Below are 26,578 nucleotides of genomic sequence, written 5' to 3'. Positions count from 1 at the left end.
GATTTCCAGGAGTTGCTTCCTCTCTGAGCAGTGTGACATATGTCATATGGTATTACTACTACTGATATGTTGCATGTGATGCCTGTCATGCCTGTCACGAATGTGCAGCCTTTGTGTACAAAGGGGTACATATTGACGCCACCTGAGGCAAAGACGTGTCCTTCATGTCAGTGTTTAAACGTGTGCAATAACTTAATGGTTATTCTAAAGCTGCGAGTCCACTTCAGGGCTGCAACCAGCTATCACTTGTCTATTTATGTATCACTAATGAACCTGCTAATTATTTTGTCAATTAATCATTTCAGAGACAGAGTAACACCTTGTTGGTTTTGGTCTATTCATGGGATTTGCTTACGCGAGGAAAAAAGATGACATAGAATAAAAGTAGCCTAATCCTAGGCACTTTCAAACAGCATTACTAACTATCAGGTGTTGGCTGTCAGCTAAACTTATAACAGTGTCAGTCACAGTTTTAGAAATGCTGCAGCTTCCCATAAGGCAGTTTATTAACAGTCCAGGCAATAACTCCTAATTCAGTTAAAGTGTCACAATTTAATAAAATCTCAGGAGGACCAAAAGATCTGCGTGTGAACTGACACACAGTTAATGAACCATGGTACTAATTAAGCTTTTGAGCAACATGAGCTTTTGATGAATGGGCCGATATTTTTTAAATGTGGATAGTCTTTTAACTTTGCTGCTGACGCCTGGCATACGACAAAAACCTTTGAATTTCTCAGCTTTTCATTGGAGCTCACCGCACTTCTAGAGCAAAATTAAACAACTTGATCCATTGTGTGCTGGCTTCAGGTTACTGTCATTAAATACTAGCCGAATATTGTTTTGTTTTGGTAGTGTACAGAATACTGTACATCATTTGGCTGGTTCTATCTAGTGAAATTCAAAGTTAAAGAAAAGAACTGTTTAGAATCCTTGTGTAATGATTGTGACCCTTCACAAAAAAAAATCACTGAACAACAATATCTGTTGGAGAGAGAAAAAAAATCACATTTTATGCAGGCAGATTAGTTTCAATGATATGAGAAGCTCCCTCAGAAAAAATGATTTATGTCTCTTTAGCTGCTAAATGCTCCACTATATGTAATCGCTAGTTGCTAAGTGTGTCCATCTGCTATTTGCTGCTGAGCAGGTAGTATACTGTGGCTTTATCAGGACTTGTTTGCTGTAAATGGCTCAGAGGGTAATGAGAGCCTTGAGACTAAATCAAATCAGTAACTTTCTGTGTTGTAAAACCAAAACTGTGGTGAAAGATGCTACCATGCTTGGTAGAGCTGAGGGTGACTTCTCTGTGGGTTCATCACCTTTCACATGACATGCCATCATTTGTCCACATAAAAATATTGATTAATGCGGCTTTCACGTGGATCTTGATGGAGGCTAAAGTAAACCTTTTGTTGCCTATTATGATTCATACTCAATTTATATTATTGGTTTTACAGCAGCCCAAAAATGAATTTTTTACCCTCTAATCAGCTCTGATTGCAGGTGACTATTTTGCTGTGGCTGTTGGTCATAACGAATGTAAACCTAGCATCCTAACAAGCCCTGTGCGTGCTTATTTACCTGCACACAGCTCCGTGTCCAGGGAGTATGTGACAGTCCCCTCCTTGGCAGTAGTCAGGCTGCAGAACACACAGACTCTGACAGGGCAGACCATCCACCGACAGGAAGCCCGGTTCACACAGACACTGAGCCTCCCTCGTCCGGCTGTTCACCACGCAGCGAGCGAACTCATCACAGGCCTGGAACTTGCAGGGGTCCGCCTGATCAGCTGCGAGAAGAGGAAGAAAACATTAGTATTCATGAAGTGTGTGCCTGCTCCTCCCTCTAACCACCCTCCTCTCTCCAGGAGGTGCTGAGGAGTGTTTGATTTTAATGAGATCCTCAGCTTCTGGTCTGCATTGAAATGTAAGATTTAGCCTCTGCCGTGGACGGCTTCCGAGACTAAACGTCAGATAAACTCCAGGGAAATTAGCATGTGTGGAGGGTTTCATGGATGAAATGTATACAATGTGATGCCACAACGCGTGGTCAGTATATATCTGTCTAATTGTAAAACATACATACAGTACATCCAGATGTATGCATGAATATGTATATTGTATGTCACTGCCTCCGTTTGTGTTAATGAATACAAGCAGGCAGTCACAGAACAAGCAATAAAATCAATGTGGACTCACAACTACAGGTCTACCCAGACCCAAGGACTCGAGACTTGACCCTGGACTTATATAGGTTTGGGTTTCATGTTTTATTATGGTCAATAGGGCTGGGTCAGGTCCCAATCAATTAGTGACATACCCGAGAGGAGGCGAAACGACTCGAGATCAGCACTGATCATGTGAGAAACAGTAAGTTCAGTGTGTGTAACTTGCATGACAATCAAACTGACTTAGGATCAGATTACAAGAGCTAAAGTAAGGTGAAAAAATTTGTTGGAGGCCGAGTGGAGAAAAGACGGATAACCCAAAAACATTCACAACTTGGATACATTTTGAACTTTTTCCACTGGTGGGAGTTACAGTAGTCCACATCACCACAACAACAAAACAAGTGACAACAGAAATAAAATAAAAATAGACACCTGAAACATTACTAAATATTATGTTCAGTAAGATGGGTAATAACAATATGATGTGTCTTACATGATAAAGGATGTTAGCAGTGAAACAGCATTTTAGTACCAATTTTAATTACTGGGTTTGCCCCATAAATAAAACTCTCTCTCTCTCTCTCCTCACGGACATGCACTGGCAAAAACGGGTTGGGTAATTATATTCTTTTTAAATTATTAGGTCCAACTGGAATCTTGGGGTTGGGGTCTGTCATCTTAGATCCATTGGAGATCTCTATTCTCAACATCCCCTCTTCTCTAAATACAAATCTCTGCCATCAAAAGAAGACTCCGTGTGCCAAAGAGCAAATCAAACTGCTTGGAGCTACTGTTTGTTCCATCCTGCATTGAGCTGCTGAACTCCACTGCTACATTTTAGTGCAATACGTACACAAGCACTGTAGTACTTAGTACTTTCATTCTTACAGGTTGTTTTTAAAGCTGCTGTGCTGATGTCAAATGTCTCATTTTTTAAGATGTTTTCACTTTGTCTCATGTTTTCTTATGTGAAGCAACAGACTGTAGCATTGTGCCAAAGGCAAATTTCCCCTCTGGGTCAATAGTGTTTCCTCTACTCTACTATGTACTGCCCGGTACACCAATAAAACTAAATTAATAAACAAACACATCTTTGGCATTTCTGTATTGCAATTTCTTGTTACTTTCCAACAAACATATCAGCCCACTTATGTATATTTCTGCCTTTATTAATAACACCTTAAAGAAGGCACTGTGCATACCTTAATAGATAATTTCTGAATATACCTGAATGATAGACTTTTACTTTTAATGGAAAATTTTTACTACATTAATATGAGTACAAGCATAAGGCATTTACGGCTGGGTGCAAGATACAGTATTGAGTGTATTTCATCACCATAGACCAATTATACGAATTGTTTCAGCAAAAATATGATTTGCCGCCTCCGAGGCAAAAGATGTTGCAGCAGCACTTCTCTCTGCCTCTCACTTCTCATCTTCATTACTATTATTCCTGCCCTATAATGTTCTGTACAATCCCACTGTGTATCGGTGGATTTGACATATAGACATAATTACTAAGTCTATTTGAATGTGTTTGTGATCTCTGCTCTCCGCGTGCATCTCATCTGTGGAGAATATTACAATACAAAGCTTATAAAGGATGAGATCCACATAAAGAAGCACTGCTGATACAACAATGGGACTTATAATGAAATGCTGCTTTGGGTTTATCATACGCATAAAAAGATATCATAAGGACATCACTTTGCTGCAGCTGTAAAATGAATGAGGAACTTTTTTGAAGGAAATTTCAAGGGGATTGCAGGGGACAGATCATGTGCCCCTCCCCCGAATAAAAACATGAAAGTAGCAGAGGACTTTTACTTTGTCAAAATTAAAGACATTCACACCATACATCCACACAGAAAATGCACAAATTGGGGCATAAACATTCACCAGAATCAGTCCCTCCAGGTTTTCCTGATGTTGCGATCACAATTAATACAAATTCAGCCAATTCATGTAAATTCTGCACAACCTTGCAATTTTGTCCAAATTTCCCAACTTTACAGCAAATTTCACTATTTACAAAGGGTTAAATCTATTTTCACTGTAGAGCTGCACACAGTGTATTGACTTGCTGTTTTTTTAGTGGGTCATAAGTGATGATTAAGGATTATTTTTGTATAAGTCTATACAGCGTTTCTTTGGAAAATCCCACTCATTCTGTATTTATAGGGAAAATACTCTTTTTATGAGGATGTCCAATCAGTGTTGATGACAGAAGCAATAAATCCCTCAGTGCACGGTATATTAACAGAGAAAGCGGAGCTCACAGCTGCAAATCTGTTGTTCTTCCTGCATCCAGTGACGTCATTTGACATGACAGTGACACAGTTGGAGGCAAGGAAGAACTACAGGTTGGATTTTGCCTCAGAGTAGCTAGGGGACATGCTCTAGATACTGCTCAAAAACAGAACTCTTCGCAACAACAATAAGTTGTTTCCAACAGCGAAAATGGCATCTAAAAATATGAGTGCAGGGGACGGTATGGGTAAGATCACATTTTACAGTGTTTTGGCTGAATCAGATATTCAGCTGTATTTTTTCAAGTGTATGGCCAAAGAAATGGAGCAGAGAGAAGCCGAGGCTGGGACTGCGTTACATGCAAGAGGATAGGGCCAGCGGGGGCCTTTTAGAACCTGAGCTGCCGAGAGCAAACACCAAATTGCCTTCCGATGCCAACAGAGACTGAATCATTCTGCTGCAATGAATTTCAGCGTGGGCAGTTTTTGTTTGCTGTTGTCACTGACGGTGGGAGACCCCTGGGACAGCCCGTGTGTGTGTTAACATGCATAAAAGTTTGAACTTAATTTAGACAAAGATGTACTGGAGACCTCTTTCAGGATCCTGTAGATAACCTGAAAAAGGCAACAAGCAGGGCCAAGAGGGCAAGTGACCACTGAGGGAGTATTTTTGTCACTAAACACTATTGTAAGCTTTTCTTTTTTGAGATGCCTACTAGCAAAATGCTGCAAATAATTTCAATTGGGCTTTTATTGTGAAAGGTTAAAACCAAAAGGAGTGAAGCTGTAATGCACTGCTGCTGACATTATGGAAAAAATAACGAGTTGTTGCATCCTGGATCACACTGGTTCAGACTACAAAGCCTCAGTGTTTCTAAAGCATAGGTGCAACTTTTAAACCTGAGCTATTCAATGTTTTGGCCAACAAAGCAGGAACTGCTGGGACGGCTCTGCAAGCAAGAGAACTCAGCTCTCTCTGTCATTATAGCACACACTGAGGAACCATCTGCTTCAATTGACTACATTTACCATCAACACTCACTTGGACATTTAAGCAAAAAGTGGCAGAATTCCCTTTAATTTAAGTCTTATGACATTAAAATAAAATTTAACAAAGACATACACAGAGAGGTTTGCTGAAGAAACTTTCAAAAAATTTGTTACCTGTAAAAAACATTTTATAACATTATGGGTTTTATATGATTATTGCAGTAAAATAATGACATTTTTGCTATTTATCGCAACATTTTATATTCTTGTTCTAAAAATTGAGGCTGTTTGAAGATTTTTCAGAATTGTTTGTATATGTACCTGGTTCAACATCCAGAGAGTGGGTGTCAATCTGGATGTGCAGGTTCTTATAGGCGGCGGAGCAGAACTCCTCCAGGACGCAGTGGACGGCCCTGGTGATGTTGTACGGCACCGACTTTGCAAACTTCATTTTGCTGTTGACAACCACGCTGCCCTTCCTGAAGTTAAGAATCTCCAGTTTTTTGAAGCCTGTCAGGTTTGCCTGCAAGTACGGCATGAGCTGTTGGCAGAAGCAGAGCGGAACATCACTTTGTAGACCATTTCTGTCATTCTGAAACAGCTCCTGAATGTCTCTGAGGCCTTGTGGCAGACCGAGTATCCCTCAGAGGAAAAAAGCTGTTAAACATTTGACAGTTAATTTGATATTAATGGCTGAGTGTTTGGTTACATTTATCAAATCACCTCATCTGTTATGCATGAGAAGCTGCAGAACTCATTCACACAAGGAAGACATTAGGAGAAAATTACACCATTTTCGAAAAATTACAGATTCCCCCATCCTGACTGAATCCTGCAGAAATTACAAAACCTTTCAGAATACCAGAAACAGCATGAAACAAAAGTGCTGCATTGAGGAAAAACAAGAAAAACATGTAAATGCAGTTTGGGGTCGATTAAGTTCTTTAATTATAAATTCCTTACCATTTTGAACCAAAATTTTAGAAAAACTGGTTTATACCCAAGTAAATGATTTTTAAATACAAATAACACTTTAGAGAAGTATCAGTCTGGTTTTAGGATGAACCACAGTACTGAGACAGCCCTTTTAAAGATTTTAAAGGACATCAGGTGCAATTTAGATAACCATAAACTCACAGTCTTGGTTTTACTGGATCTAACCGCCGCCTTCAATACAGTAGACCATCACGTTTTATTAAATAGACTGAGGCACCTGGTCGGCCTCTCTGGTACTGTTTTTAACTGTTTATAACTGGTTCATCTCTTACCTTACTGATCGACACTTCTTTGTAAATATGGATACATGTTCCTGAGGAACCCATGAGATAAAGTGTGGGGTCCCCCAGGGGTCAATTTTAGGTCCAACTCTTTTTAATCTCTACATGCTTGCCCTGGGGGACATCATCAGGAGGCACGGCATCAGCTTTCATAGTTATGCTGATGATACGCAACTGTACATTGCCGTGTCTCCTGATGACACAGGGCCAATTGATAGCCTTTTAAACTGTATTTTAGATATCAAGTCATGGATGGCAGTGAATTTCCTACAGCTCAACCAGGACAAAACAGAGGTTTTAGTCATTGGTCCTGAAGGCCAGAGAGAGAAACTTTTACCAAAACTACAGGATATTAAACCAACACAATCTGTAAAAAAAATCTGGGTGTGATTTTTGACTCTGAGCTCTGTTTTATTCCACATATTAAAAACATAACAAAGGTAGGTTTCTACCACCTTAAGAATATAGCCAGAGTCCGCCCGTTTCTCTCTCAGGCCAGCACGGAGGTGCTGATGCATGCTTTTATCTCCTGTAAGTTAGATTATTGTAATGCCCTGCTCTCTGGTCTTCCCAAAAAGAGTATCTCAAATCTACAGTTATTACAGAATTCAGCTGCACGAGTGCTGACGAAGACCAGAGGGCGGGAGCACATTACACCAGTTTTAAAATCTCTGCATTGGCTCCCCGTGCACTTCAGGATCGATTTTAAGGTTCTTTTATTAGTTTCTAAATGTCTTAACGGTCTTGGGCCTTCTTATTTATCTGACCTGCTTTTACCATATCAAGCCTCGCGGACCCTGAGGTCCTCCGGCACCGGCCTTTTAACCATACCACAAGTTAGGACTAAAACACACGGGGAGGCGGCATTTAGTTATTATGGCCCCCGATTGTGGAACAGCCTGCCGGAGAACCTCAGGGCTGCAGAGACTGTTGATGTTTTTAAAAAGAGGCTCAAGACTCATCTTTTTAATCAGGCTTTTAACTGATCTCTTTATTTATCTATTTTAAATTCCTCTTATAACCGATTTATCCATCTATTATCTATTTTTTATTTATTTTTTATATTCTTACCCTTCCTCTTTTTACGTTCTTATCTCATTTAACCTTTATCTTTTGTTATTTTGGTTATAGGTTTTAGTTTTGATGCATTTTATGTCTCTGTTTTAGATCATTCTTACCTAGCTATTAACTCAATTTTATGAGCTAAATAGCTTTTTGTTTATTTGGTTCTTTTTATACCTTTTACCCTATCCTACTGTTTTAGTCCCTCAGTTTTTAGCTCCAGTGTTTCCTCATGGGGGCCTACCACACTGAGAGTTGTTCCTGGTCTCCTGATGGGGGTGCCGTCGGGAGACCGCTCTGACCTGGGTGGCTGAAGGGCACTGCACCTTGGTGTGGACGGCCCCCAGAGGTGGCTTTTTCCTTGCCTCGGGTCTCAGCGCTCGGCCATGTCTCTTTAGTGATAGCTAGTGTGTGTGTGTGTGTGTGTGTGTTTTCCCTTTTTTTTGTTTTCTGTTTTGGATCTTTGTTTTTTTTTAAGATTTTTTTTGGGCATTTTTAGCCTTTATTTGATAGGACAGACAAGCGTGAAAGGGGGAGAGAGAGAGGGAGTGACATGCAGCAAAGGGCCACAGGCTGGAGTCGAACCCGGGCCGCTGCGGCAACAGCCTTGTACATGGGGTGCCTGCTCTACCACTAAGCCACCGACACCCCGGATCTTTGTTGTTTTTAACCTCTGTGAAGCACTTTGTGTTACTGTCGTATGAGAAGTGCCATATAAATAAAGTTGAAATTCCACTCACTGACGAATTTTTACCATTTTTGTGGTATATTAGTAGTGTTTCTTAAGGATCTGAATACTTCCTCCACCACTGATCATAACATATGATTCACATCATCATGATCGGACCCTTCGGTGTGCACATGTGCCCTGCTGTCTGTTTTTAATTACCCAGCTGTATGTTAGGCTAGTTTTGTGGATCAAACTGACTAAGTGCCTAAGTGTTCATTGGGACTTCACTCACCCACCTTTATATCGTGTCCCAGACTCCAGTATAAGACAGTGATGCCCTGGCAATATCTGCCTTCAATTCATTTCAAGTTTTAGCTTTGTTGTCATTATACAACACAGTAGCAGCCACCACGACACACACAGAAAATGTAGAAACAAATATTCAAATAATCTGAATAAGAGTAATAGTATTGAGTAATGGTGTGTAAGTAATAGTATAGCAAGGTACATACAAAGAACAACATAACAGAATATTTCCATGTAAAATATATTATTTCTTCACCATGTTTTCTCGAATAAAGTGCAATAATCACCAGCATGAACAAAGATAGGCCAAGTATAAAAGAAAGAGGAGGGGAGGAATTGCATTAATACCATGACTAATATGGTAAACTAGTATAATGTACATTTCCACAGTAGTGACTCCACTAATGCAATAACAGAGTTATGTTATACTTACTACTCTGCTTTTCTGAGTTTCTCTTTTCAACAGAAATACAATTTTATTTCAGTGCTCATTTCTACTTTTTTGCTTTTTCCATCAGTGTAATGCTGTTTTTGTTATTAGGACCGTTATTACTTTACATCTGTTGGAAAATGAAAAACATAACCTCATGAAGGATACATAAAACAACATCCCATTATACCATAACAATACAAAATAGAGTTTAATGTTGATAGAAAGTCTACAAAAAAAATCCCTGTTCACAGATTGCGACCTGTCAATGTTTCACAACATCAGCAGCATCAGCAGCACCACCATTTAAATAGGTGATATTTCAGTAGAATCTGTGCGATCACTGTATTCACTCAGGGGGATGTGGAAAATCTGTGCAAATTTTTCACGCCAAGTTCAACTTTGGTGAGGTCTGACGCACATTAACCCTGTTGACCAACAGCAAACTGCCTTGATGGAGAACTGAAGAGTTTAAATTGAAGGTAGCCCTCCTGTCACCATTCAGTTTTATTGAACTGCATGGTGACATATAAATCGTCCCACAGAAAAGCAATGATTTGACATTTGAGACAGGAGTCCTTGGTACAAATGCATTGCTTGAATAAACATACTGCTCCATTTGTAACTGAGCTAATGAGCTTGATGAATGTCACTTTCCAATGTAGATGACAGGTAGATGCCTTGCTCATGAGCAATAAAGGCCGATTTATGGTTGGGCTCTCGACACTTTTGAAAAGTGTAGCTTGACGGAAATTAAAGAGCAGTGCGACATTTTCAATTCATGCTTCGGTGAAAGGTTTCAGTCATCTCCATGATAACCAGAGACCCCCTGCATTCTTTAATGGTCCGTGTCTATTTCTGACTCATTTACTGATGGTATCCTGCTGTATATGGGTGTTTACCATATTAACTGTACATTTAGTGATTGATCACCTCTTTGTCTGTAGCAGATTCCACTCACTTGCTACAGTGGGTTGGAAAATAAAATCAGTGAATCAAAAAATACGGACATCGTTGATTTCCTGCAATGGCACCAGCATAAAAAATATTCTGGTTCAGTAAATGTCTGCTGTCAGTCAGCCTGGTGAAGGCCTCTGTCCTCTCAACTCCGCAGGTGCTACTGTTGACAGACAACTGCAGGTCGGTGTGGATTTATAACTGCTATCTCCATGGCACTGATAATATCACTACCAATCACATTGTGAGACAAAATATAACATTTTTTGGGTCATTGCAAAATTCTCCATCTGCCCGACATGAAAGACAAGTGTCGAGCAACACTTTTTTTCCTGTCTTAAAAACATCAATTCTGTCAAGTGCTCTAAAATAAATTAGTCTTGAGACCACAAGAGAAGCTTTAAGAAATGTTTTCTTTGTTAGATCTGAGGAATCAAACTAGCATCCTTTTAGTCACCTGCTCTTTCTCCATGTCCTCGGGTGTGCTGCTGTTTATCGCTGACAGCAGTGAAAAATTAATTCAAATGCTGAGACACACAGTAATTATCACATGAATAGAATATATTGGCTCAGGACTATATATTGCCCCGTAAAAAAAAATGCTCCAAATCCTTAAGAGACCTGCATTTTCTGAATAGATTTTACTTTTCATTTCGTTTTGTTAACTGCATCAATAGAGGTAATTATGAACGGCCATATGGGAATTAGAGAAACAAAACTGTCGAGTGTTTCTGTTTAATTGTGTGCTATGCAGAAATGCGGCAGGCCTTTTGGAGAGTTTAACTGGATTTTGAAAGATACTAATTTGTTGACGTGGTGTCTAGTTTGAGGTGAAGACTCCTTAAAATAAAAAGCGACCTTGCCTTGATGACAGAAGAAATAAGTGAAGAAAACTTGTGACTGAAACAAAGTGAAGCCACCGTTAGTCGTCTCAGTGAGCAGTGTGCTGCTTAACTGCATCTCTTCAGTAAACAACATAATCACATCAGTGGCAGTCGCCGCCAGTACTGCTTATGAATGTATTTATCATTTCAAGACACACACACACACACACACACACAGAGCAGCTACAAAATAAATTTCCTATTTCTGCTGTCATGCAAAAATTGCCATAAATATCTGTTAAGTGTCGGAAAAAAATAACCATCTTTAATAAAATAGAATTTATTGACATTTAATCCCGTAATATGCAGCTGCCTGATGTTTGAATCTTCACTCAATCTTGACAAACTGCCCGTCATTCTGAAAGCATAAAATCTCACAATGACGTGTGGAAACATTTTAGGATCCTTATATCTGTGTGACAGCACTTGCTTATATTTTGTCTGGATGGCACAACACCAAAGTATTGGCATGGTTCCCAAAAAATTCAATACATGATAAAAAATATCATAGTAATTTAAACTGTAGAACTGAAGAAAATTCAACGACCAATTATTTTGCACAAACATGTCAGTGCTCAAATGTGCATCAGTGTGCTCTTAAGTGTGCATAGATTCTGTTATTACCTAAGAACAAATCCAAAATAAGGGTGAAGTGGATTTAAAGAGTAAATTTCTTCTGAAGACTAGTTGAGGCCTCTATAAATGTGATGCATAATAGATTTAAAATCCATTATTAAAATAATAAAATCAGTGAATTGTGTAGTTTAGGTGGAGGTATGTTATAGCTTTCTGATTTAAAGGGATAGTTCACCCAAATCACAAAAAGACATTGCTAGTGCTTCACTTGAAGACATTACTTTAATCTCTTTCACCACATTTGCAGATACACTGCGGCTCACTGAGGATTAAGTCAGCCAAAGAGCAGGTTTGCCTCTTAGAAATGTTAGTATGATTTAAAAGCTGTCTTTACAACTCTTGACCTTTAATTCAAGTGAGGAAAACACGAGAATTACTTAACCAAGTTGTAAAACTAATGAATCTGTTGACATATCATAATGAATTTCAGGCATTCACATGAAATGCTGGACAGAATCAGATTGCATCAACAGCTTCATACTGTAGCAACCTAACAGGGAGCAGCAAGTTATTTATGACCCCAGCTAGTTTAAAGGAGCAATAAGCGAAATTCATCATTTCTAGATTGAAGGAATTAAAAAATTGCTATGTGNCCCTGCCTACTTCAATGATGATGGTACCTGTAATAAATTTAATATATTTGCTGAGATGGAGGCGAGGCTCAGTGACTAGAAGAGCTGGTAGAAGCGCTCCATAGCTGCAAGTTACTCCAGTAGCCGTAGTAGCTCTAGTGCTAACTCCAGGAGCTAACGCTAACGTCCCTACTCTGCGTGAGCCGGAGCCATGAGCCGCGGGCTCACGGAGAAGAGTAGGAACGTTAGCGTGGCAGCCGACTAGTGCTAATGCTAACGTTCCTACTCGTCTCCGTGAGCCTGGCGGGCTCGTGGGCTCACGGCTCCGGCTCACGGAGAAGAGTAGGGACGTTAGCGTGGCAGCCGACTAGTGCCAACACTAACAGGAAAGCAGGGAAATAGCTAAACACAGCAGAGACTGAGAGTGACTGAAAGCTAACGTTAGCCCCAGCTCTCCGTTTGGATCCAACCGGAGCACCAAGCCCTGGTTTGTTATTCAGGTTAATGTGGGAAGAAGCAGCGGGTGTATCGGGCAGCTGAGTGAAGTGGAGCCTGTGGAGCCTGCGGAAGAAACGGGACCGTCTGGATGTGATAGTCCGTGGAGATGCTGCGGTACTCGGCTGCACAGACGAGACGAGTGGGGTGGGGGGTGGAGAGTAGAGGTAGAGGGAGGAGTGGCTCATGACACACTTTGTTTTGGTCTACAGGCAGTGCACAACAGCAAACCTAGCGGTGAAACAATTTCGCTTTTTGCCCCTTTAAGTACAAATATGAAAGTGTAATGCACAAGAATTTCCCCTCTAACTGTTATAGTCCTATATATCATATCACTAGATCATCATTACTCATGCATTAATGTAAAGGCAGGATTTTTTTTTTTTTTTAAGATATTTTTTTGGGCATTTTTGCCTTTAATGGACAGGACAGGTAAGCATGAAGGGGGGAGAGAGAGATGAGGGATGACATGCAGCAAAGGGCCACAGGCTGGATTCGAACCCGGGCCGCTGCGGCAACAGCCTTGTACATGGGGCGCCTGCTCTACCCACTAAGCCACCAACACCCCAAAAGATTATTAACATTAATGTAAAGGCAGGATTTAACTGTTGTAGTTGATTGAGGTGAAGCTCACTTAACTATTTTGTATTGGGCAGCAATTAATGTTTATTTAAATTTTAATTATATAATTATAACATGACTAACTGCGAGCTATCATGGCAGCAACTTAATGGAAAGGCACTAAACTGGGGGCATGGAGGGCTTTCATCATTGGCCTTGGTTAGTTAGGACATACAAAGGCCTGAGTAAGTAATGAAAATTATAATCATCATCACCATCAAAACATCAAATGACAGAATATTTTTTCGAAAGAATGGTGTTCCTTCCTCCAGAACAGTTCATAGACTCTCAGAATCTGTGATCTTTTTCCCTGTCACCTAACCACAGTCCAGCTAAAAACATGTTTTGGAGGGACATTTAGTTCTTCTATATAAATAGCCTAAACTATATTCTTGCAGTTCTTTCTTCTCTTCATACACTTACAGTGATTGATTGGGTGATAAAGATTTTATTATGTAATGACCCCTCTGAGGAGTTTGTGGATATATATGAATGCACGTTAACCGCAGAAGGACATAAATCAACACCTGTGCCCTCCTTCTGACCATGACTACACTGCACCAAAGCTGGATTCTTTTCAACCTAAAGTCCCTGAGATGTTTCCCCCTGCCTTCCAAGTCCAGTATCTGTCTCTCCTCATCTTCCAGCGCTCATTAGAAAGAACGATATTTTGCTTTAGCTAAGCCACATCTGATGTAAGTGAGACAGTGTGGGTCTTTTAAAGCTACACTTGAGTTGTGTTTCTATTCTAATTATCAGAGATATTTAAATCTTTCTGTATTGGGCTTTTCAGCAATGATTTCATCAATCATGTCTTTTAAGATTCAAGTGTTTATATTGCAGTTTGTGGAGATAGAGATACTGACATTTTCTTGCTTCAAATACAGGTTAATTGGACAAATGTTCAGGCTCCTGGACACAGTTCTGCTTAAAGCTTTGCAGCAAACAGCTCTTTATCTTAATTTGTAAGTTTCATCTTTACATGTGCCTCAACATTTGCCCCCCACTTAAAGTCTGAATGTAGGATAAATGTGTAATTCATCAAGATTACAAGACTACGCATGTTCCGATTGATTTTTATTCGGTCTGATTCTCTGTGGCGCTATCATCTTGTATAAACATGTGCTGAGGCACAGAGGAACACAAACCACATAAAGATTTCTTATTTATTTACAGCATGCTGACCCTGCATGACCTCACCCCGCCTAATTAATGTTCACATGTCACACCTGGGGTGCTTCCTGCTAGAACCACAGCCCGCTAATAGCGACCACTGGGAACTTCCCATTACAAATGGCTTACTGATGAATTATAGCTTTTTGAGAAGTTCGACTGGAAAATATGTCCACTTCAGAGAAAACAAATCACTTCAGTAAGTCCTTAAAGGTAGGGTCTGGAGGATTTTCCAGTTGCTGTTTGTAAACACATATTCAAATTTGGCCCCTCCTATCAGGCTCAACTCTCCCGGGTGTACGGAGCCCGGAGGTACGGAAGAAGGCTTCACAGAAGAGGTTCAGGCAAGGCTTGCGCTGGTGCACGCTCGGACACGCTCGGGCACAGCACCTGCGCTCTCTCATTGGCTGGGGAAATCTCCGCCCAGAAGCGGTCCGAGCTCACAAAAACATTAAAATACAGTTAAAGGGCAGGAGCTCTGCAAACAGAGTCACCACCACATGAGTAGAAGCCCACCGGTGATGATTAAGCAGGATTTCATTTGTATGTCTATATTTTATTTTGTTTGAAAATCCTCCTGATCCTACCTTTAAAAAGATTCCAAATAAATACAGATATAATATGAAGCTTCTGATTTGATGCTCTAAAATATAAAGCAACATCAAAAATGTAAATTTAGATATAACCCTATACTTAGCACTTAGTCTAAGACAGGTTGAATGCAAATTAAATGGAAAGGTAGAACTAAATGACAAAGTCATAGATTTAAATATACTATTAAAACATGTTTTTCAAATATGCAGGATTTTTTGGACATTTTATAGACTGAGAATTATAGTAATTAGTTAGTCGCAGCCTTGTTTTTATTTCTCCCGTCTGATAAATGTTCGTCTTTTTCTTCTATAGTGAATATCTACATTTAAAAAAAGTAATATTATTCAAATTAAGCCGAGTTCAGAGAAAGTTTTCTATTCAAAGAAGAGCTTCTCACCACACAGAGAGACCACAGCGCTGCTACTCTGATCCAAATGATTCAAACCAGCTGAGTGCAGGCATCCAAAAGGGCATCTAAATTAAACTGCTGCCTCGCTGCTAATTGAAGGGATTTACACACTTTTAGGAAGCAGTGCTAATCAGAGCTGCATTCAAATGAGAGGAACAGGCAATAATAAAAAACTAAGTAAAAGGAAGAGTTTGTGTAGCACCCCAAGGAGTATTTAGGCTGATAAAAGTTATTTTTGGTGATGTTATTTGATCTAAAATTTGACCCGGATGTTGACAGTTGCTGAAAATTAAACTGTAATGAAATACAGCCATTTCTGTCTTTAAACTCAAACGCAGTTTCTTTACAAATTCATGTAAGGTTGAATTGGTTTTGGGTGTCCTGTTAAACCTACAGTATGTCAGTATTTTTCCTCACAAAGAAGAAATGCACGAGAACTCACAGCAGTAGCTTCTCCCATCTTTGACTATATTCCCATAGCATATTCTTACTGCCTCATTAATTTATCCAAGTCATTGTTTGTAGTAAAATGAAAGCTATACTGTACCTGCCTGAGCTTGAAATTATTTTTTCACTTCCTCTATTCATCCAAAACATCCATACATATCCATTCACAACACGACAGGCTGTGGGTCTGACTCTGAGGGCTTCTGGAGAACTCCTCAGAATGAAAACAAAGCTGCAAATAAAGGGGCCAGCTGCTCATGTTCATTAATTTTCTTTGAGTTTCTGGTTTACCTGTCAAGTCATAATGAAATTCATAGTGGAAGGTCACACACCCAACAAGGTTTTTCAGTTGTCTTAATTGTCAGAAGCTTTGCTACAGGAAATTATTTGCTTAAATGTCTCAAGACACGGAGGTTAGAAAATGAATTATCTGCATTTTAAAAGGATTTTCTGTTGAAAACACATTTTTAAAAGATATCTTTAATCATACAGTGACTGTGAGTAGGTCAGAGCAAGGTATAACAGCTAGTAGATCTCAGTTCTTTGTGTTTATTGACCAAATAAGAGGGATTTGTAACTTCCAACACTTTATAGAGAGTGCAATAAAATAGTACCGTAAAGTTAAAAGGTAAAATAAAAACTAGGTTCAGGAAAAGGTTTTTGTGGGTCATATAACACGACTGCATGATTTTTGTTAAAAGATTGTGATCCTGAGTCAGGCATTTATGCAATCTGATTTCTGAAGGACAAAGATTCTGCTTATATTTGCTCTGGAGAGTTGCATGTGTGTATAATTTGTATATAAGCATTTTGTGCCTAAACGGTTAGAATGCAAAAACAATGTGGAGAGCATCTGGACGAGCCAAGGACGGGACTGTTGGCCATCAAGATAGCTAGCTAGCTAGCAAGAGTCACCACAGTGAAGCAGCCGAGCCCTCTTGATAAGTGAACTTTTGTCACCTAGCCAGCCAAATGTTGTTTGAAACAGATTACTGTAAGCACCGGTAAATTGGTGTAAATATTACCAAATGGGAAGTAAATTAGTTGACTATTAAGTATACTGGCCGTACAAGTAGAAAGCAGACACAACACATAATACCCAGTCATTCCGTTAGAATGCTGCGTAGGAACTGGTTATTTACCAATGAGTGATAATAACTAATAAATTGATATTATTATATGTAGAATGGCTTCGGCTACAAAGTCTGGCTATGTCTGGGGACAACGTTAGTAAACTACGAGCCTATAGGCTACGCCCAAATCTTTTAAATCAAAAACTAATCATTAGGGTGGTACAGATGTTTTGTCTCAGTTCTTAAAACTCAGTGATATGTACGCAAGCTATTTGTTTTCCGACCTACCATGTCTAAGAAGGCGTTCTCCAGGGTTCTGTACTCTGAAGACGTCTTGTTGAAGAGGTCCACAGAGAAGTTCATGTTGGTGACACGCAGGCTGAAGAACACCACCAGCTCCCTGCCTTGGCTGGCTGTGGTCATGTAGGGCGTGGTCAGGTATCTCATTGGAGGTGGGGCTGTGACACTGATGGTGGTATGTCGCTCACCCACAGGTGTGAAGCCACTCCCCTCCTCTGGCAGCTCGTTTGCTACTACATCCATTTGATCCAGCTCCACAGCCAGGTCCCTTACAACCTCATCAATGGCATCTTCTGTCACTGAAGGTGGGCTGGTTTGGCTTTCGCCTCCTTTAGGCACTGCCCCTTCCAAGTCTTCATCGATAATGATGACAGACGACTCTGATTCCGCCTCTGGCTCTGAGCCATCATCCTCTGAAGACTCGGGAGCCAAGGGGATTACAGATTCCTCTGCTACCTCAAAGAGTCCGGAGTCTATAGTCGGAATGGGTGCGGACAATTCAGACACATCAATAGAAGTTGCCGGAGGTGTAGGGAGGAAGTCTGAAACCGGTGCTGCCGTTACACTGATGTCTCTCTCTGGGAATAAATCACTTTGTTGTGTCTCCTGCGGCAAGTCTTCTGTGACTTCGGTGCCCTCTGATGTGTCGTGGTTGTCTGGAGCTGTCACCTCTTTGAAATATCAGGTAAAAAAGGTTGAATTAGGTTAGAGTGTTCACAAAGGATTTCCACAAATTACAAAAATGTGCCTGCTGAGAGAATTATACATAATACATTCAAACTGCTTCACCCTAAATTTTAAGTTGGAATCCCCACTTTTGCACTGAGATGATACATTAGATATTTCTCCTTGGTATTTTAGATAATCCAGAAATCAAGCCTGACAATCAGGAATTCATTGTAAACATTGCTACAGCATGTATCATACTATCTTTCAAAATGAACAAGTGAAGAGTCATGGTTGCTGCATTTAAAATAAAGAACAAGAAAAATCAGCAGGCATGCAGCCCTGAAAATAGAATATTAATATGTCAAAGGATCTTTAATTATCTGCTTAAATGTCAGTGCACAACTATATTAACATAATCTACTGCCTTTAATCGCACAATAATTCGTATTCCTCACCTGCAGTATCAAAAGCAGTTTCAAACTGTGGATCACTATTTGACATTTCTGTAGATGGGGCGGCCCCAGTGTCACTGTCCACTTGTGTGTCTACGCTTTCAACATCCTCGATAATGGGATATTCATGCTCAGGTTCACCTACATCTTCATCAGAAGGTTGGATGTCTGCTGGTATGATGGCTAAGTTATCTTCCTCATGTGGCCGGTGATAGTCCGGTATGACTGGTGGAAGAAACTCGTTATCTTCAACAACCTGAGAAGTATCTTCTCTGAAGTGAAGATTTTCCCTGCCGTCCAAGGGGTAAAAGATTTTAATTGATTCGGCTGGCGGTTCAGTAACATCTTCTTCTGGTTCTAGTTCCTCAACTATCCCCTCTTCTGGATTTGGTTCTGGGACATCAACTCTTTCCTCTTCTGGTTCTGGGACATCAACTACTACTTCCTCTTTTGATTCTGGCTCTGAAAGCCCAGGTAACTCTTCTGTACCTGGTGTAACATGATCTATGCCTTCTCCTGGTTCTGATGCTGGATTCTCTACTACCTCCTCTTGTTCTTGCTCAAAGACATCGGCTGTCTCTTCTCCAGCCTCTGGTGGAGGTTGTGGTTCAGCAATGTCCACGGGCTCTTTCTCTGGTAGTGGAACCACTTCCTCCGGTTTTACATTTACAATTACATCCTCCTCTGGTTGTGTTACATCTGCTACTTCTTCTGACTCTTCCGCTGGTTCTGCAGCTATCTCTACAACCTCTACCACTTCTTCAGTTGAATCCTTTACAGGCTCATTTGAGTCTGCAGCCTCAACTACCTCATCTCCTGGTTCTGCCACTTCAGTTTCATGCCCCTCCTGTTTTGGTGCTAATTCTGGTTCAGATGCTGGTGCTGATGCGTCAAACACACCTTCACCTGGCGCTGGAGTTTGGTTAACTTCTTCTTCTTCAAAAATCTCCACCACGTCCTCTTCTGATTCTACAGCCTCATCCTCTGGTTCTAAAACCTCAGCGACCTCCTCTTCTCCTTCTACAGGTTTCAAAACATCAGCTGATTCCTCCTTAACTAACTCTACTTCCAATTCAGACACTTCAGGTACTGTTTCCTTGGAAACTTCAAATACTATTTCTTCTGGTCCTGTGGGTTCAACCACCTCATCTTCTTGTTCATAAACCTCATCTACATCCCCAGCAAGTTTTGAATCGTCTTCTACTTCTGTAGCTTGTTTTGAAACCTCGTCATCTTTTGCAGATTCTGGAAGTGGATATGGCACCTCACTTATACCTTCTTCTGGTTCCCCATTTACCTCTCCTGTAACCTCAACTATGTCCTCATTTGGTTGCAAAACTTCCACTCCTTCATTCAAAATCTGAAATGCACCACTGTCTGTTTCTGCCTCTGGTTCATATTTTTCTGGCTCTGAAACCTCAACTGGTTCTGAAATTTCAGGGAGCTCTGTCTCCTCTATTTCTTCTGGTTCTGAAGCTGCTACCTCATTTTGATCTTCCTCCACAGACTCCTCCTCTGGCCCTGAAACTTCAGCTATGTCTTCCTGTTCAGATACTTCTTCTGGCTCTGAAACTTTGGTAACATATTCCTCCTCAGCAACTGTTTCTGGCTCTGAAACTTCAGCTACATCTTCTTCTTCAGCTACCTCTTCCTCTGGCTCTGAAACTTCAGCTACATCTTCAGCTTCCTCTTCCTCTGTTTTTGAAACTTCAGCTACATCTTCCTCTTCAGCTACTTCTTCCTCTGACTCTGAAACTTCAGCTACATCTTCTTCTTCAGCTACCTCTTCCTCTGGCTCTGAAACTTCAGCTAAATCTTCATCTTCAGCTACCTCTTCCTCTGGCTCTGAAACTTCAGCTACATCTTCTTCAGTTACTTCTTCCTCTTCAGCTATGTCTTCTTTTGGCTCTGAAACTTCAGCCACCTCCTCCCCTGGCTCTAAATCTTCAGCTACATCTTCCTCTTCATCTACGTCTTCCTCTGGCTCTGAAACTTCAGATACATCTTCCTCTTCAGCTACGTCTTCCTCTGGCTCTGAGACTCCAGCTAACTCTTCCTCTGGCTCTGAAACTTCAGCCAAATCTTCCTCTTTAACTATTTCTTCCTCTGGCTCCAAAACCTCTAATTCCCCTTCCTCTGCTTCATAAATTTCAGTTTGATCAGGTGTTGGCTGCAGAGCCTCAAAGTCTTCTTCATCATGTTCCACCACTAATTCTCTCTCTGGTTCTTGCAAATCAACCTCAGTTTCCAACTCAACATCCTGAGCCACTGTTTCCAAGACCTCATCAGGGTCATAAGGTTTGGGGACACCCAATTCAGCCACTTCCTCATCTGGGAGAGCATTAATTTCTTCATCTTCTTGAAGGTTTACTATTGGCTCAGTGGGCGGCTGGCCTGTGATACCTAAAAGAGTTGTTATTGGGAGTCCCACATCAGACACTTCCTCTCCGGCAGGAATTGTAGTTAGTAATATCTGTGTGGTGGTACTAACAACATCTAAACTAGGATTCTCACTTTCCTCATCGATGGGAGTCAGGTCTTCTTCTGATATTAGGTTGGGAGACAGACTGATATATGGAGCATCTGTATCCAGCTCGAGCATCACAGAAGGGGTTGGGATGTAGTCTCTCACAAGTTCACCAGTTTCATCATGATGAATGGTTTCAATCTCGTGTGTAATGATCGGCAATTCTTCTACCTCCTCTTCCTCATTTGACGGCTCGGGCTCACTCACATAAATTGCCTCTGACTCATCAGTAATATCCCCTGAGTCCAGGGAATGATCGCTGCTCTCCGCCATCCCACCAGTCACTGCCGTCGTCTCATCATCTGGGACAGCTGTGGGATCTAGCAGGGTCACAAGGGCATTTTCCTTCTCCATGGGTGTGAGGGGAGCCACTAGCCGAGGTTTATCAACTTCTGGCTCATCAGTGAAAACTTCTAACTCGTTATGTGAATCGGGCTCACTGGACTGTAGAAAGATGGATGTATGACATTATTAATGCAATTTAAGAGGTTGCAATAGTTGTCATCTGTCAGTGAAATTGCATTTAATGTTACGCAAAGTATTTTACAACCTTAACTTATAAATATTTAATTCCAAGAGCTCATGTTATTCAATAATCATCAATTATCAATAATACTTTAAGTTTCGGGTCCGTTAGTTTCCATCCAATTTCTTAAAAAGGAACAAATTTCTAACTATAAATTCCAAGCAATCTGGTACTAATTAAAGGGAAAAGGGTAGACAGTGTATTCTAATTAGGTCTAATTAATTGCTTGCATAACCAAAATTCTTTTAGTCAGTGCACAATAGGTCAGCTGAATATTCAAAAACGTAAAATCTGTCTACAGGCAAGCATATGGAACAATATATCAAATACAGAGAATAAAGTTTCCAATAATAAATTAACATTTTCTTGAGTTTCAATACATGTTTGAATTTTGCTTTAAAGAACTTTTAAAATGTTAATGACTGGAAAAATTATGTCAGTCAACATCTGTCCCTACTTTCCCAACAATTAGAACCAAATTAATTTGTTATATACTCGAAACTTCCTGGGAAATTATGAGTAAATTACAGGACATGTAAAATAACACTTAACAACAAATGTTTAGGGATATATTTTAATCTAATCTGTCAATTGTAAGAGCCTTTTTGTAGTGCAAATCCCACTGAGAATCAACACCAAATCTGCAGCTCTCCGCTTCTTATAGCATTAATTTATCTCATTGTTTTTCCTTTTTCCCTGTTAGTGTTAGTATGCTAGTAATTAATGTTATACACGAGATACTACAGACTCCTCACATACTCTTTTCTCAGTTATTTCATTCTCTATAACCACAACAACCTCAAAAATAATCAAACTTCTGTATATCTTAATATTCTCCTTTCCCGAGTCTAGTTCAAGTAGTATGTATAAAATCTCTCACCTCATTCACTACTTCTACTGTGGAGGTTGCGGTCAGTGCTGGTAGGAGGATTGCTTCTGTCAAAAAGAAAGTAGCACAATGCATTTTAATACTTGAGATACATGAGTTGGATTAAATACCATAAATAATTCACATTTTCCCGGCAGTTTGCTGTAGTGGATAGTTGGGATATTTCAGATAGCTGTAATATGCTGCAAACCGATTACATTTACTGCATTTTGCATTTAGTAGAAGTGACAGCATAAAAAAAAAAATCAGTTCAGAGATGCTAACACTGTACCTGGTTCAAAGTTAAGAGAGTCCAGATCGATTGGCAGTGAGGCCTCTTCACGCAAAGCCTTGGTCATCATTTCCCTGAGGCCAGAGTTGACTGAAGACTCCGAGGTGCCAGTCTCCGTTTCTGAATTCTCAGAGGTGATTTTGGGTGAATTAATCTCAAAGACGAGAGAGTAGTGCACTGAGATTCCTCCGGGCCTGAAAAGGAGATAATATCTCTGTGATTCAGAGCTCCGATTCTTCACAGAAACTGTATTGATCAACTAATCTATATCAGCCCTCTTCAGATACAGCCCTACTGTTATGGTGCTTTTGTCTGTGTCACAAGTTCTGTAAATGTTAATAATAACTTTGGATTAAAGGGTTTCTGACTCTCAGCAGGAGCTGCGGAGAGAAGACCTCAGTTTTACACACAGCAGGTGATCAACAAAGGTAATCAAAAGTCATGTGGTGCTGCAGTAAAGAGAGGCACACTCAGAATGCTGGCCATGAATAACTTCAACTTTTTTTCTTTTTTTTTTTTTTTTTTTAAAGGAGACTGCATCAAAGCTTCATCAATATTCTGCACAGCTATCGTCATCAAGAGAGAATAAGCTGATTTGCTGAGATGTGACTCTGATTGGAATGGGATGGTAGGAATTTCCATGCTTTTGTGAGAACTGATGACTGCCAAACAAAAGCACTTCTTCATTAGGTTGCAGTGGTGGCTCTGTGTCTCACAACATCCACTGCATCACTTTATTCCAGACTCAGACAGCTCTTTGTCTGGAGTGGACCTGATGGTGTTTAGAGTCTATGAACACACATGTTGTCTCCACTCTATAGACGGCTGGTGTCCTGAATTTCTGATCCATTTTTGGCTTTCTTCAAGGTATGCTCCCTGATGTTTTGGATGCTTGCTACTGTGTGCTGAGTGGAGTCACAGGTAGTATGTGTTTAAACCCACTTCCTGCTGTTGAATATGCTCCACCTGTTGCCAAATCATGATGTCACCCAGCATCTATTCTAAGCATCTAAGTCAAGCTTTGTTCTTACTTCTGCTCTGATGAAGGCAGGCGGTGGAGGCACGTGGGTGCAGCCCACACATTAAAGGGTTTTTAACTTTTCATGCAGGGAAATGTGCCTTGAACACTTCTTCTGGGGAGATCAACCTTCCTGAATACAAGCAAAACAGCTTTATTCTTTCCCTTTTGTCTTTTTATGTGTACACCTTGGTTTCAAAGATCTATTTTCATTTATCTGGCATATGCAGAGCTGTACTCTTTTGGCTTGTTTCCTCTTCCTTATTGTCTGATTTCAAAACCTCCTTTTCCCAGGTGACATCAGAGTCCCACTTATTAATATTTCGCTTATTAACAATGACTACTTGTAGTGTGGACAAACTGCAATTCTAATGAGCTTTTAAGACCTCTTTTACCTATTAGTTTTCTTGTATATATGGTTGTTAAAGTTATGGCAGATTTCCTGTTTTCATTTAACAAGCTCTGACAAAGCCACTGTATACTCCATGCTGAGCCCCAAACAGGCGACAGACACAGTTAAAAAAGACAGTGGAACATTTAGTAGCTAAAGGGACAGATATTTTTCTTATGAGTCAAAGGAGATCAAACCAGAGCTAAAAGAAGAGTGAACATTAGACTTAAGACTTACTGAAACAGTCCATTTATGGCCTTAAAATCAAAACAATGAGCTAAAAGATGCTAAAACGCTGGGGGAAACTGCAGAGTCAGGGTCATCATTTTCTCTAGCTTTGTTAGTACAAGCTTCCCTTTTTACAGTATCCAAAGCCATTTGATCTAAAATATAAAAATAGTGATTAGTGGAGCTAAGTGTTGTTTTTAACTTTGGTACACATTTAAACCCGACTTACAACTGACTAAATCACAGTTTTGAAATTTTTGCACTGTGGTAAAAAACTCACTAGACAAAAATAGAAACAACTGTTTTCTGGATCAAAATGTGTTGTCAGCAGAAACATATTCTTCATTTCTTTCTTCTTCTTTTTAAATTGAAATAAATAGAGTAAATAATGACAGAAGTTGACACTAAATGTGTTTCTTTGTTTTGTGAGAGCTGGAGTCTGGCAGACTAAAGCAGGAGGAGTTGTGAATCCTTCATAAGATTAGAGGACGAGCTCCCGCTGAGGCCTCGCCTCCGTGTTATTGGCCGTGACAGCGCCAGACACCACAGGGGAAGGCAAATTAACGGGGGGAGCAGCTTGACAATTACTGTATCCACAAGTCTCCCTGTTTCACTGCTCACCTGCCTTCTCTGATAATGAGAGGGAAGGCTGAGTGATTTAGAAAAAAACTTTGGGGGGAAAAAATCTGCACCATACAGCTTGTGTTAACCTTTAATGAGAAAGAGATTCACAGGCCAAATATCCTCTTGTCTCAGCAGTCATTTGGTCCTCACAAGCCACTCTGACATTTCTTCTCTGTGTTAAACAGTCTTGGGTAAAATAATCCATGTTTCGGTGTCTGTCTTGGATCCAAATAAATGCTGAGCTGCATATTGGCAAGAACCTGCACAAACACACAAGGGGAGGTGGATACAACAGGGAATGTTTCATTTACCCGTCAGTGTCCTGCGTCTCGCTTGCATTGGGCAGAAGAAAAGAAGGTTTAATAGCTGGAAATAAAACTGTAACAGGAAGAAAAAAAACAGGAAAAGGAAGATAAAATGGAAGGAATGAAAATGTGCCAGTGTGTCGCTCAGATTCTACACATGACTAAAGCATTTGAAAACTTCTAGTCTGCCGTATTTCTTTACAGCATGTAATATCTTTGACAAAAGATGCAACAATCAAAGCTGAACCATCTATAGCGATAAATCAATGAGTTTAACAATCAAAAGCTCTGTTAATGCTTCATCAGGACTCTGTGGATCTGATGTTTGATTCAGTCCATGAAATTAAAGTGACGTAATTTATATCCGACAAGTCTGGTAGAAAACATTCATGACATATAACCTTTAAAATCCAAATTTCATTGGTACAAACATTCCCAAAACCAATTACTCCACATTGAAATGTCAAAATATAACATTTGCCTGTCATGTCTTGTCAAGCTACCTACTAGGTCATGTTTTTCTGTTTTTCATTGTTTTCATTATTTCGATTAACTTCCTGTTTTATTTTGTTATTCACCTCTCCTCTCATTTCACATCCCCACTTCCTGCCCTCGTGTGTTTCCCGCTTCTGCGCTTACCTGCCCCGCCCTGATTTGTTTCACCCATGTCCAATTATCCCTGCCCCCCTCTGTGGATTTAATTTGTGTGCACCCTGCTCCTTGTGCCAGTTCGTCTTTGTACCTTGTGTCAGGCGTTACAGCATTTTTCTCAGTGTTAGTGGTCCTGGTCTTTTAGATCCTCGTTTGTGTTTTTTTGACCTTGTCTTTTGCCTTGCCCTTTTTTGGATTGTTTGCTTGTCTGACTGCATGCCTGTGTATCGAACCCTTTTTGTCAAGTAAAGACTTTTGATTCTCCAACTGAACTGTCTCCTGAGTCGTGCACTTGAGTCCAACATCGCTGTGTACCAGTCTTGTCACTGACTGATGTGCTGCCTGTGTGTTTTTGTTCTTTCTTGTGTCTCCTTGTGCCAATTCTCTTTACAAAACAACTAAGACATGTTAGAATTAGAGTTTTAGTATATTTCATACAAATACAGTGGTGTGAAAAAGTGTTTGCCCCCTTCCTGATTTGTTACTTTTTTGCATGTTTTCCACACTTAAATGTTTCAGATCATCAAACAAATTTAAACATTAGTCAAAGATAACACAAGTAAACACAAAATGCAGTTTTTAAATGAAGGGTTTTATTAATGAGGAAGAAAAAAATCCAAAGCTACATGGCTCTGTGTGAAAAAGTGTTTGCCCCCCAGCTCCTGTTAAAACATAACTGTGGTTGATCACACCTGAGTTCAATTTC

General features: G+C 40.2%; 1 protein-coding gene across 1 annotated transcript in view; it reads right to left on the bottom strand.

Annotated features, from left to right (window-relative positions):
- Positions 1-26,578, bottom strand: part of LOC126399179 (interphotoreceptor matrix proteoglycan 2-like) — a 56,494-nt gene that overhangs the window by 9,077 nt on the left and 20,839 nt on the right. Inside the window, exons 10-16 of the mRNA XM_050059009.1 lie at positions 25,228-25,248; positions 22,656-22,849; positions 22,376-22,431; positions 18,446-21,413; positions 17,310-17,992; positions 5,737-5,956; positions 1,585-1,792 (exon numbers count right to left, since the gene is read on the bottom strand). Of these exons, the coding sequence (XP_049914966.1) occupies positions 1,585-1,792; positions 5,737-5,956; positions 17,310-17,992; positions 18,446-21,413; positions 22,376-22,431; positions 22,656-22,849; positions 25,228-25,248 (4,350 nt within the window). The remainder of the gene's footprint in view (positions 1-1,584; positions 1,793-5,736; positions 5,957-17,309; positions 17,993-18,445; positions 21,414-22,375; positions 22,432-22,655; positions 22,850-25,227; positions 25,249-26,578) is intronic.

This window comes from Epinephelus moara, chromosome 12 (genome assembly GCF_006386435.1).
Source record: "Epinephelus moara isolate mb chromosome 12, YSFRI_EMoa_1.0, whole genome shotgun sequence".
NCBI classification, from domain to species: domain Eukaryota; kingdom Metazoa; phylum Chordata; class Actinopteri; order Perciformes; family Serranidae; genus Epinephelus; species Epinephelus moara.
This window is presented reverse-complemented; position numbering and strand designations above follow the sequence as displayed.